Source organism: Hemiscyllium ocellatum, chromosome 16 (assembly GCF_020745735.1).
Source record: "Hemiscyllium ocellatum isolate sHemOce1 chromosome 16, sHemOce1.pat.X.cur, whole genome shotgun sequence".
NCBI classification, from domain to species: Eukaryota; Metazoa; Chordata; class Chondrichthyes; order Orectolobiformes; family Hemiscylliidae; genus Hemiscyllium; species Hemiscyllium ocellatum.
In genome coordinates this window covers 45,564,966-45,579,445 of record NC_083416.1, presented here as the reverse complement: position 1 = coordinate 45,579,445, position 14,480 = coordinate 45,564,966, and the positions used below count along the sequence as shown (strand labels likewise).

Here is a 14,480-nt window from a genome sequence, read left to right as displayed (position 1 = left end):
CTGGACCCACCAATGTAGTGGTTGCCACTCTTCATCTGTGCTGCTCGGCCCACCTCACCACCACCAATACTGGGACCCATGCTAAACACACACACTTGCCCTGCAACAAGGAATTCCCAGTACTGTTGCTACCTTGACAATACCAGGAGTACCCGCTCCAGGCATACCATACTGCCACCACTATCCCATCAATTGCAAGAGTCCTTCTGCAACCAAGAGTCCCTGGTTCTGCTGCCAGGCAAGGCCGCTACTCACCAAGAGTCCAGCTCCAGCTGCCCTTCTGAAATGTTACCTTGTCAATGCCACCACTTTGAAAAGTCCACCACCAGTCGCTGAAGAAGCTTTGCCATCACTGGCCCCAAATGCCAGCTGCTGACTTACCCTCTGCAAAAGGCTCCAAAGAAGGAAAAAAAAACAGAAGTAAAAAGAAAAAAAAAGAAAGAAAACAGACGGAGTTGATGAGGTAGATGTCCAAAGCAAGAACTCACTGCCTAATGAAGAATACAGATCTTAAAACAAAACAGAAAGACCTTTGACAAATGTCTGTACCAGAATACAGTTGGAAGTCAGGCAAGATATAGAGAATAAGGAGAAAGTGAAAAAGGATACAAGGAGATCAGAAGATTTTTAAAAATGATTTTAGATTAGCTTAGAAGATTTAGGTATGTCCTACACGCAAAAGGAATGATGAGACAGACCAAAAACAAAACACCTGCCCTGGTGGAAGCAGAAAGTATGACAGATGTGCTGAAACGAACACTTTGGTATTCACAATAAAATAAGGATTAAGGTTCTGTTGCAGAAAACCACTTTGTTTTAGGAAAGGATAGCAGAGCCTGGACAGGATGAAATTAGATAGAAAGAAAGTTTGATAAAGGCAATGAAGTAGATCTTTAACATGGATTATCAAAGGGCATTTCATATAACGCAGCACATCACAGGCTTTGAGGAGAGGCAATTTTCATGCATAATTGGCCAGGTACAAACAGAATAGTGATGAACATATATTTTTCAGATTGAAGATTCCGCCCAAGTGGAATTCACTCAAGAATCAATGTGAAGATCACAGTTTTTCTGGTTATATATAGAGACTTACATGTGTACATATAAAGTGCAATTTAGAAATATGCATATGTTACAAGATTTAGCAACATGGTAGGATATTAATAAATTTCAGGAACGCAAAATCATTAAATGGTACCTAAGTAGCAGATGGGATTTAATGGGAATAATTGTGAAGTGATGCACGTTGGGTGAACCAACATGGATAGCTGGTCTGGGTACTATCATGGAGGAATTACAAGAAGAGACGAAACATGTCAGTGGAGATACAAATCCTTGAAGTTGGCAGGGCACGTTGACAAGGCAATTACTAAAGTGTTTGGAACGCTTAACATTTTCAATAGGTCTGCTAAGTACAAAACAAAGGAGTTAATGAAGGGCACAAGAGGACATGCCAGGAGCTCCACTAGGCATAGCTAAAACAAAGCTGGCAACCTGGTAAAGCTGCATGCCAAACAGCATGAGCAGCAAATAACAGACAGAATTAAGCACTCCCACAATCAACAGATCAGACCTGAGCTCTGCAGTCCTGTCACACCCAGTCACGAATGGTGACGAGGAATCAAACCACTCACTGGAGTAGGAGGCTTTACAAATATCCCCATCTTCAATGATGGAAGAGTCTAGTACATCAGTGCAAAAGATAAGGTGGAAGCATTTGCAACAATCTTCAGCCAGAAGTGCCTAGTGGATGATCCATCTCGGATTCCTCTACAGATTCCCTGCATCACAGATGTCGGTCCTCAATCAATTCAACTTACTCCACGTGATTCGTGATGAAGGGCTTTTGCCCGAAACACCAATTCTCCTGTTCCTCGCATGTTGTCTGACCTGCTGTGCTTTTCCAGCACCACACTCTCAGCTCTAATCTCCAGCATCTGTAGTCCTCACTTTTTTGCCTTACTCCATGTGATGTCAAGACACAATTGGATGTGTTGGGTACTGCATAGGCTATGGGCCCTGACAACATTCTGGCAATAATACTGTAGACTGGTGCTCCAGAACTAGCAACTTCCATAGCCATGATGTCCAATACAGCTACAACACCTCACCTAGCCGACAATGTCCAAAAAGAGCAGGATAAATCCAAGCCGACCAATTACTGCCACATCAGTCTCATCCCAATCATCAGTAAAGTGAAAGAAGATGTCATCAACAGTGCTATCAGGAAGCATCTGCTCAGCAATAACTTGCTCAGTGACGCCCAGTTTGGGTTCCGCCAGGGCTACTCAGCTCTTGACCTCATTACAGCCTTGGTGCAAACATGGACAAAAGAACTGAATTCCAGAGGAGAGATGAGAGAGGCAGCCCTCGACATCAGGGCAGCATTTGACTGAGTGTGGCATCAAGGAGCCCTCGAAAACAAGAACCGATAGGAATTAGTAGGTGAGGGAGGGAAAATCTCTGTTGCTTGGAGTCATACCCAGCACAAAAGAAGATGGTTGTGGCTTTTAGAGGTCAGTTGATTCAATTCCAGGAATTCATCAGGATAGTGTCCGGGGCCTAACCATCTTGAGCTGCTTCAATGCCCTTCTTTCCATTATAAAGTCAGAAGTGGGGATGTTCACTGAAGGTTGCACACTGAACGCTGCACAATGTTCAGCACCAGCTACTGAAGCAGTCTGTCTCTAAATGCATCAAGACCTAGACTATTTCCATAATTAATTAATTCATTCATTAATGAGAGCCCAACCAGGAACACCAATGTCCCATGAGTGAATAAAAAAAATACAAAGCACTGTTTAGGGCTCTGCTGGAATATGATGTATAAATTTTGGGCTCTATGTTTTCTGAAGAATGCCAAGATTGTGGAGAATATAGACAAAGTTTAATCTGTATGTTGCTAGAGGTGTTAGATTTCAGTTATGAACTCATCATATCAACCACTTCCAGTCTGTTCATGACCATCAATAATCAAAAACAAAATTTTGTCAGTTTTACACCTTGGTGCAGGTCAGAACCTATTTGAATTAAAGAATGTGATTTTTTAAAGAATACTGGCTGGACAGCTAAATACTTCTCAAATCATGCTCACGGCTATTCAATGGAGAATTCGTTATGCCTTAAAACTGAATGACATTCTTACTTGTGCACATTGACCAGGGGCATTTATGATCCTATCTTTGAATGAGTTCACAACTACCAGGTGTTGACAGAAGTTGACATGTGTGCATGTTTACATCGGGAGTAGCAGACAGGAACTTTAGAATTAACCATCAACTTGAATAGGTTCGGCTATGAGACAGAAGCTGAAATTTGCATAATTCTAAGCAGTCAAAATGTCCATTATAAGTTGTGATTTTATTCCCTGCATTGTCTAGGATATATAAAGCTCTTGTATCATGGGTTAAATTATGAGAACCACCCTTTCAAATCATGTGACAGGTGTAGAATTCTGCGCTGTCTCTGCAGGAGAAGGGTTAATGTGTTGGAGTGAATGTTGTGGAAGGTGTGTTGAAATGTTGCTTACCAGTCCATCACAGTTACTGATGGCGACTAAAGTCCCCGGTACATCAGTGATATCTCCGGAGTAGACGCAGTCCCCGTGGAGAGGCTCCTTGTGAGTGCCATTCGAGTCCTGCCATTCTACCGTGGCTCCAGGTGCCACCAGCCTGGAGTTGAGTTTGAGCCGGAGGTGAAACTGCTGCCCGAACACCGTCACATTGTAATACAAGCGCTCGTCAGCTGCGGCTTGCTGGAAACTCCCAATGTCCCTCTTAGAGCGTCTCTTTCCAGCTGCTGAGACAGCATGGGACAGAAATCTCCCTTGTACATCTGTGCTGCTCGGAGTCATCAGCTCATAGTTGGTTAATTTGTCCAGAAGTGCATCTGCAATGGATAGAGATGCAGCGGTAAACTTTCAAAACGAGCTGTGCCATTAACACTATTGGGAGGAGTTCGCTTGAGTTATTTACATTCTGTCGCTTTGAAGTTCGTAACCGCAGGCTTAATTAGCATCGTATTTGTAAAGCAGGCAATTTCACGGCAAGATAGTATCAATACTGTGCATTTGGCTGTAACAAACTGAACACAACTTAAGATCTCTACTCCCCACCCCCTCCCACCCCCAAAAAAGCAGCGGATTCTCGCCATCCTGAAAGTATTGCAGCTCAAACAGGAGTGCGAGTGGAGACGCCCAAATATTACCTGTCTGCTGAGCGAGGTACAGGCCGTCTGCTCCGAGCAGGGCTAACAAGACAAAGTACAGCGTTCCGCTGAAGTAATCCATTGCACGCTTTCAAAGTCGTGTCAGGAACTTGTTGGGGAGGGGTCGGGCTTTAAACTTGCGCGCCCACTGAAGACCGCGGCTTGGTGCAGTGCCAAAGCATCGGGCTACCAGAGGGGGGCACGGTGCCGGCAGCGCTGCCTGGAAACCCTCTCCCTCAGCCAGCCCTTAACTCGGTCTCACTGGAGCGGAGGCCGGGAGGTTGGGAAAAATATTGAAAGCATGGGACGTATCTCATGAAGTCACTGTGATTGACAGATTGCGGCCATGCACTGCAACGGAGAACAATTTGGGATTGGAGGCAGTTTTGGCTCCACCACGTGTACATCTAGACCCTGTGAAGAAGTGGAAGATTTGAAATGATCTGATGATAGAAGTTGCGAATTCCGTTTCCCTTGTACTCTCTCACTGCTGAGCAAGGGCTCCCTCTAGGTTGCAGTGGCCGGTCACCTAAAAGCCACGAAAGAAATGCCGATAGCCACACAAATCTGACTTCTTCACCAGCCTGTCAAATCTGCATCTAAAACATCCCCAAATCTATCACTCACACTCCGAAACCGTTCACCTTTAGAAGCAGGGAAACCAAATGTTAGAACTTGAAAAAACAATCACGATCTTTAAATCTAGTCTCGCCTCTGCACTGAGTTGCTTTAAGACAGAGTTTATTTTCAAACCCGATGTTTATCTCAATTAGACAACAAAAAAAACCTCAAAATTACTGGGAAAGTTGCCGTTCGTTTCAGTCTGGCCACAGAAGGATAAACAAGGTCTTGAAAAAAAAACTGCAATAGCGTGTCATCCTCATCTGCCTCCATTATTACTTCACATTGTAATTGGTAACTGTATTTGAACGCGGCAGTCTGAGAGAGTGTTCCTGTGCTACCTGTGAGATTTCCAAAGCAGAAGAAATGACGTGCTAGCCAATATCTATCTCCACCTCTCCTTTACTCTCTTCCCCTCCGTCCCCACCCCGTCTTCAGCATAAATACCACCTTTTCCGAGCTATACTCTGTTCTGAAGAAGGGTCACTGGACCCGAAACGTTAACTCTGATTTCTCTCCCCAGACAGTCCGAGTTTGTCCAACAATTTCTGTTTTTGCCTGCGAAGCTGTTTTTTAAGATGCAGATTATCGTTACCAGCTTTTGTGCTGCTGGCAGAAAGGTAGATAATGAGCTTCTTCATAAGCAACCCTGGTGGTATTACAGAGGAAATAACTATCGAGCTATACTTCTCCGACACAGTGCTAGACACTCCCAGCATCCTCATGATTTCCATTTTTCTATAGAATTTCAAAATATAATATACTGAATAGGTACCATCTCTGGAGTCTCCAGTTACAGTACTGATTCAATATCAGCTCTGTTGAGGGTAACAATATCCATTACAGAGACTCAGATCCAGAGAAATTATAAATTGTATCTCAACTCTTTAGGCTTCTACTTAGCTGACCCACAATAGTGTCTTTGAATTAACACCACAGTTCAAGACTATCAGTCTTTTCCAAATCTGCCAACATGAAGCTTTCCATAAATTTGAGAGCCTAGACTTTCTCAGTTCTGAAAGTCTGAAAATTTCTAATCAAACACTCATTGTCTGAAAATTCCATATAGTAAACCCTTTGAAATAACACATTCTCAGGATTGCCCTATATCCTTCAAGGAGAGAAATGAAACTTCCCTCGAAACTCAAAACTGGTATCTTTTGAACATTTTTTTAAATAAAAGATTGCTCATCATAGATTCTTCTGAACTGAAAATTTGAAACTGAAAAACATAATCTTGTACTTATCCTACCAGTTGTATAAACACAGGAGTCTCCAGTCACCTAATTTTTGATGAACTGTTGGATTTAATCATTCTTGTGGACAGACTCTGACCATTTTATCAAAGAAAACCTTCACAGACATCAATCTACCTCCATTTTTATAAATCCAAAATTCAAAAATGATATTAATATTTATAAATTAAATATCTTTCAATACACATGCAAGCACAAAATATGTAGTTGCAGCAAGAAAAGCTAAATGTCTTTCGGGACTTGCCTCACAATTCTGTTGTTGAGATTAAAACTGTTTTCCCCGGAGTTAACTGACAAATTCAGTGAGTTCTCAGCCTTGCCACTAAAAGAACAAACTTGCATTTATACAGCACCAGGAATTTTGATATGAGGATGGTCATTGGAGCAGTGTAGACTGAAGTTGCACAATGAGACCCTACCGAATTGCTGATGCAGCTGGCAATCATCCAGGAAATTAAAAATTCCAGTGAGCAATGCTCCTGCATCTGGACCCAAATGGGTAACTATTAAACTGAACCTCCAACTCACCACTGATCCCTCAGCCCCACACTACACAACCCAAGCTGATCTCCCTGGACCTATGCCCCACTGCATGTCTCAGTATCTAGACCCCTGATCCAACCCAACGTTGCTGAATCTGAAGCTCATGCTGACCTAATGAAACATCACCCCCTCTTACCACACATCACAGCTACCTCTGCTGCAAACTAAATGACCCCCAGTTTTAGCTGACATCAACCCTCCCCAACCTGATATCCTCTCCACAGCCACCACCCCACTTGATTCTACACCCCCAACTCAACCAAACCAAATACACAGGCCCCATTCCATTCCCCTGTATTGACACAACCCAACATTTCCCCATCCACCTTCCCCACCCGAAGCCACATCCATCACCTTGTCAACCAACCTAACACTCCCCTGACTCGAGCTAACATCTGATCCCAAAATCAACTCCCACCCCCACCCCTGCTCTTATCCCAACCTCCCGAGCCCAACCCAACACTCCCTTAACCTCAACTTCCCACTCATGCCCCACTCAAAAAAAATCCATCCAAATTGTCCCACCAACATAACAACCCCGTAAACCAAACCATTCCTCCCCACTACCACTGGACCTAACCTAAGCATTATTCTTTACCTAACACACTCTACCCACCTGGCATCCTGCCCACTCCATTCACCAAACTGGCAACCTAACTCCCTCATTTACCTTACATCATTAACCTGTCATAGTATCTACTGTATATGTAAACTAGAGAATATGACATTCAGTACTGTAAAAAATGGTGTACTTCCTATGATGAATTTCTACATTATTAGGTTTGAGGATTCCTGGATAGGTGTAAAACAGGAAGCCCCTGTTCAGGAATCTTCATTGTGCAGGTTATCCAACAGTAGGTAGTGTATTTTAACAACCCACAATCAGGGGTGTAATTATGGTTTCCAACTCTAACTGGAATATATGGGCCATACTGTCTCATCACATTCTAAAGCAACTAATAGCCCATAGATTACTTCTGAAACCTAGGCATTAATAGGAAGAATGGAAAGTTTTGTTTTACCACAGTAAAACTGTATAAACAGCAAATAAGTGAGTGGCCAGTTAATCTGTTTTGATTAGAGAAATATTAGACAGGGTGGTTTTAGAGTTCAATATTCTTCTTTAAATGCTGTCATAGAATCCTTACACTCATCTGAATATGCAGAAGGGGTCACTATTTAAAATCTCAACTCTGCATCTCTGTCAATGGAGTAACAATCTTTCAGTACAATACCACAATTTCAATCAAGAATGTATATTAATATTCATAGTAGAGATTAAATCCACAGTCACTAACTCAGAGGTTAAGTGTGCAACCAGCAGATAAGTGATGACCTTTAAAATGACATTGATTAGGAAGCCTTGTAATGACAAAACATCTTTCTTGATAACATGGACAACTCCCATGTATTTAATATATTTCTTTTCTACAGAAACATATAGAGAAAGTTAGATATGTAATAGATACTTCAAAATTTTGAAAGGTTTTGCTAAGCTGCACAGAAAAAGGTTATTTGTTCTGGTTTGGGAACCAGCGACAAAGAAGTCATCAATTTAAAGTTACCATTAGACTGAGGAGAGCGGTAAGGAGAAACTTATTTTATGCAGAGCTTGTTGGAATATAGAATACTTTGTCATGTAGAGCAGGTGAGTCAGGGAATTTTTCATATTCATGGGGCGAATTTAAAACAAAACACTTAAACTAGATGAAGGACCATGGGACTAAAATTCTTTTTGATTTGCTTTATAATGAACATTGTACGCAATGTAACTTCATCCTGTTCTGTAATAGTTGTGTCATTCATCATGAGCTCCAAGCTGAATGTAGCAATAATGTTGAAATTTTAACAGCATACTTAATTACTGTCAAATAGCCTTATTAGCTCGGAAAGTCCTCATTTCCAAATTTCTTCATTATGATATTTTAATTGTTTAAATTCATTTCTAATATTTTAGCTTGCATCTTAATCCCTTCTAAAAACCATATTTTCTTCATTATCTATAGCATTTAAAAACTAAAAGTGAAGTAAATTCAATTGGCTATACTTCCTGGTTTGTTATTTGTGCGAATGCTTTGGTGTGATTAGCTGCTCATTCCATGTGGTGATGATGCCCCAGAGATAGTGAAGACTCCCTTGACTTGGCATCATAATCAAAAGGTATTGGGTAAAAGAAAGTCTGTGCCACAGAGACTATTAAATCTTCATCAGTTATTTTCTTCAAGGACAGCCGTGAGCAGCAGTGTTGTTTTGCCAGTGATTGTGAAATCTATCTCAATGTATAAATATGGAATTGTTTACCTCCAAAAAAGTAATCAAAGATTCTACAGCAGCAAGAAAATTGATATTTCTGTTCATTTTTTTTAGGAATGAAGAATGTTGATTTGATTTTTAGAGTTATTTTAGATGAAGGTACACAATACTTTGAGCAGAATCATAATATTTATGGAATATTGCTCTTTATGGTTTCATTCCTTACCAAATGCCTTATGTAACATTGAATTGGTATTGTCTTCGAAAGAAATCATAGAAATCTTAACTAAAAAATATTTCTACTGGACAAATCATGAGCCTAAGATACTTCAGTTTTTATTAAATACTTTGTTGGAAGCAATTACAATAACAGAACATCAGCATGCACCATTACTTTTTAAAACCATGTGCATTACCCAAGTACAAAACAAGTGCATTCTACAGCATTTAGTTTGAAGTGCAAGAGCCTTGGTTAATGATGTAAAAACCTGAACATATTTAGCACCAGAATGTATAGTCTGGCAAAAATGTAGTCCTTTATATAATGGCAGCAATTATGAAGTGTCTTTCAAGTAGAATTCAATTTTTTTCAAATAAGGGTTCATTAAATTCAGATTTCATTTACTAATGAGACATTACATGACAAAAATAGTGTAAGGATATAGCGAAGTAAGAGGACTCAAATATTCCCAATATATAATCACTTTTAGTAATTGCAGTTTGGAATTGTCACACCCTGACTAGGGACTCAATTACACATTTTCAGTCTACAATGTTAGAAGTTATTCCTCAAATAGATGCTTGTGTTCTAAAACTTGAACTCCAATCAATGCAGATTATGTGAAAGGATAGTTGCCACTCAGTTGATTGGATTATACAATGACAGCAGGCTCTCTGCAAACTTATCAAGGCTCCTTTGACAACACCTTTCATACCACAACCTCAACCATCTAGAAGGGCAAGGGCAGCAGATACATGGGAACACCACCGTCTGCAAAATCTTCTCCAAGCCATTTACTATACTAACTTGGAAGTATATTGTAATGATTTCACTCTTGCTCTGTAAAAATGCTGCTACCTCCTCCCTAACACTATTATGGATGAGAACGCTGAACAAGGGCTGAAGCAATTCAAGAGGACTGCCCTACTCAATGTCAATTAGGGATGGACAATAAATGCTGGTGTAGCCAGTGACACCCATATTCCAAGAACTTTCAGGTGTAAGCCACATCCGTTTGCTCATCCCATGCCATGCCAGCATTAGTGGTCACTGCCAACCTCACAGGAATCCTCAGAGGAAGAGGAGCAGAAAGGATATCCCCAAAGCCAAGCAAATCTGGGATCTCACTGGGACTGGATTGGCAAGACCCTGGATTGGAGAAGCATGAGGAGAGGGCAAGTGTTGCAGAGTGGCTGTGGGGAGGCAAAACTGTGGGGAGGGCCTTCAACTAACATATGGGGGCCAAGAAGAAGGCAATCTCTTTGACTGACCAGCAACCCAGACAGCTTAATCTGCAGGGCTATATGTTGGACATAGTCCTCTCCTGCTGCTCATTAAATCAATGAAGTATAGGGATGAGGCCTGTAATTGGGTATTGTTGCCAATTTAAGGACTTCATTTGGGTAACAGAGGGTGGCACACCTGCACTTTCCCTGCCATTCATAAACTCATGAAGGGCTTATGCCGGAAATGTAAAATCTCCCGCCCCTCAGATGCTGCTTGACCTGCTGTGTTTTTCCAGCTCCTCACTTTTGATTCATAAACTCATAGTGGGAGAGCCAGTGTTGGGCATGGCTCAGCATTTATTTAAGTTGCATCTGCCTGGTTTCCTAACTGCAGAAAATCCATAGAGCTCTGTCCTATATGTCAAATAGAAAAGTCAATAAATAATTCTCTTAGATGAATATTTCTTTGTGTCCAACTTAATAGATCTGCTGTTAACAAAAAAAAAGTTTTATTTCACTTTGGGCAGAAGGGTAGGGCTATTTTTGCTCCTTCAAAGCTGTAAAAGGAAAGTTCTGAATCATTATAATATTGAAACTATAATTTAAAACTCTTAGCCATATGTCTTTGCTGCCAGCTTTACTTTAACAAATCACTTCTACACTGCCTTACTTTCGCTACTTCCAAGTTAATGGCTCTGACTATATGACTTTTGGATTGGACATAGGCCAAGAGTAGTAAAAGTGAAGAAACTTCAAACACTGACAGTGTGCTAAAATATACATGATATAATTTTGCTCAGTGAGGACAATGTGATCTGTATGATATATTTTTCATTGAACTCGGTCACACACATTAGAAAGTCTTAATCGAAGTAACGTTCTGAAAACACAACAATCAAATGAATAACTATGAATTAGAATAAGTTCAGCTTTTCTTAATTATCAACAATGGTTGTGACAAGGTGCTATTTGGAGCTAATTTTTAAAAAAAACTGTGATTCAGCGATCTCTGCCTTTTCCCCTTTTTTTGGCATTTATCTTTGCTGATTATTTGAACTAAGTCTGAGTGACATTGATATGAAGGAATGAAAGATGTGAATATGTCTAGTACCTTTCTGGATGTCCGAAAGGACTTTGAAGTATAGCAACCAATTTTTGAAGAGTAAATCCACACAAAAAGCAATGAAATAAATAATCTGATCTCTTTCAGGTGTTGGTTGAGGGATAACATGTCAAAAAACCTCTAATAAGAAAACATGTTCATCAGGGACAGTTTATATACGATAGTAACAAGTTTTTCCTTCAGCCCTTCATGCCATCTTTTACTACACAATATTGTTAAATTTTATGTTTGCAATGTATTATGTTACATTACAACTGATAAGAAATATCAGCATCATTTTAAAAAAGATTTATAGTAAAGTGTAAAATTGTATGTAATTACTATGCAATGTAATAATTATGTAATAAAAGCACTAACAGCATTCAAAACAATAATTATCAGTAATCTCTTCCAACTACTTGTCAAACTTGAAGGAATCTACTGTTGCTTTTATTTCTACACAGGACAAATCCAATCAAATTAGAGAAATAAGCAGATGTCAGCAAATCTATGAACCATCTTTAAACTAAGCTCCATTCACAGCATTCTTAATAATTATGTAACAATTATATTGTTGTCAAACATTGAGGTAAATAATGCAGATGAATTGCAAACCTCATTTCCTCAGTTCGCTGTGTTCCGAAGGAATTGTGCTTGCAATGATATTTCATCAGAACTCAACTCTGCTGTCTGTGGGCTTGATCCGCTCCACAAGCTACCTATAGTGCACATACACTAGATCCTCACCTGTAAACCTTTAATGCAATTGTAAATTGGTTAAATTAAATTATTTAAATAGGAATTTATTCTCTGGAAGATTTAAATCCATATTCTCAAGTGCTTACAGATTACCTAAGTGTTTACACCTCAAAACCAGATAAAACAGAATCAGAAAGGAAGCTAAAAAGCTGAAGTAACTTATAATATGCAGAATGAGATGCTCAGGCTTAATCATATCACATGAAAAGGACACCTACCTGAAATGTATTGTCAGGAGTTTGACTCTTGAGCCTGGAGACTGCATTATATCAGTGCTAAGGGAGGAAACTACAGTGTCAGTGGAAAGAACCAATGGTCTGCTGTGTTTAATGCTGATCTAAGGATTCCTACTAGTCCAAAAATGGATTAACATTAGACAAATGTAAGAGGGAGAAATCAATTCAGACTGTGATAGAATAATTAATGACTTAGAAGATTGAGGGGTGTTAAAAATGTTAAGAATGATTGGACGCAGTAGATATGGTGAAACTATTTCTTGTAATAAAGAAATCAAGGAAAAAGGGATAAAATCTTAAATTTAATCATTGACCATTCAGGAGCAAAATCAATAAGCACTTTTTTGACACAAATGATATTGGAAATCTAGAACTCTATCTTCTCCAAAAAGCTGTCAACACTCAGACAAATGGATCTCTCAAGACTGAAATAGAAATATTTTTGTTAGGTAAGGGTCCTAATATATATGGTATAAAGACTGTAAATAGCATTGAGCTCTGGATCAGCTATAATCTAAAAGATGTGGCACAGCAGGTTTGAAAAGCTGAATGTTTGATTCTGTTCCTGGCATTGAGTATGTTTCTATTTTTATAGCATTCAAAAAGTGAGTGTCTTACTCATCATTGAGTCTAAAATTGGTAATCCTAACCAAACTAAGCAATTAGCACGTGATTCTTTTTTTTCAAAAAATTGTCATCTTTCTTCCTTGCAATTAACTTTTAACTGAAATTTAATCTTACTTTCAGATGTGAGCAAAAATAAGCAAGCTCTATACTGGAGAGCAGGTGAAATTAGTTATTACCTGACCCACAAGCGAATAGACAAATAGCAAATCTTTCAGAAAGTTGCATAATCCATGGCTAAAAATGAAAGTTAAGGATAATACGAAATTGAAAGAATCATCATATCAATCTGCAAAGATGGCCACTATGTCAGAGGATTTCATAAACTTTATTAATGAGTTAAAATATACCAAAGAGGAAGAAAGCAAGATCTGAGGGAAAGCTACCTAATAATATAAAAAGAGAATGAATTTCCACAAGAATTTGACTAGGAAATTAGGAACTAAAGCTTCCAATAGGCCTTTAAGAAGGAGTCAAGGGAATTGATAATGGCAAACATAAATATGGCAGAGGCTTTGAGCAGCTATTTGTTCCTGTATTCTTAGTAGAAAACATCCCAAAAATTATTGAAAATTGAATCTAGTGCAGATGGATGAAGTTAAAATAATCACAATATCTATCACCAGGCAAAAGGCACCAGGAAAACAAATCAAATCTAAATTCTGACAAGTCCCCAGGACCTGATAACCTGCTTAGGCCTAAAAGAAGTGACAACTCAGTTAGTGAATATATTGGTTATGACCTTGTCAAATTTCTCAAGTTCTGGAAGGATCCCCATAAATTGAAAAATGGCAAATGTAAATTTCTTACTCAAGAAAAGGGGGAGATAGAAATCAGGAAACTATAGGCCAGTCAGCCTAACATCTGTTTTAGGGAACATGCAAGAATCCAATTACAGGGATGTTCGAGCAAGGTACTTAGAAAATTATAGTGTTATCGGGCATAGCCAGCATGTCTTTGTGATGCGAAAATTGTATTTAACTAAGCTATTAGAGTTTTTTTAAATCAATGAATATTCATGGTGTTTTGAAGGGAATTAGTAGATGTGATGCACTTGGATTTCCAAAAGTGTTTCATAAAGTCTCACATCAAATGTTGCTGCAGTAGATTACATGGTATGGGTTAACATATTAACAGGGATACAGGATTGCCTAGCTAACAGAAGAAGAGTAGGAATAAAGGAGTTACTTTTATGTTGGCAAGCTGTAACTAGAGAAGTGCCACAGGAATCAGCACTGAGTCTCACAATCTACATCAATGACTTGGATGACAGGTTTGAATGTACGATAGTTACATTTGCCAATAACACATAGAAAGGTAGGAGAGTAAGCTGTCAAGAGGAAGTAAGGAGTCTGTAAATGATATCTTCAGATGAAACGAGCAAAGAATTGGCAGATGTCCTATAATTTGAATATATTTGAACTGGTCCAT

General features: G+C 39.4%; 1 protein-coding gene across 1 annotated transcript in view; it reads right to left on the bottom strand.

Moving 5' to 3' along the window:
- LOC132823399 (A disintegrin and metalloproteinase with thrombospondin motifs 2-like) overlaps positions 1-4,470 on the bottom strand; it is a 235,926-nt gene extending 231,456 nt beyond the window's left edge. Inside the window, exons 1-2 of the mRNA XM_060837195.1 lie at positions 4,210-4,470; positions 3,533-3,891 (exon numbers count right to left, since the gene is read on the bottom strand). Of these exons, the coding sequence (XP_060693178.1) occupies positions 3,533-3,891; positions 4,210-4,291 (441 nt within the window). The 5' untranslated portion in view covers positions 4,292-4,470. The remainder of the gene's footprint in view (positions 1-3,532; positions 3,892-4,209) is intronic.
- Positions 4,471-14,480: the final 10,010 nt, after the last annotated feature.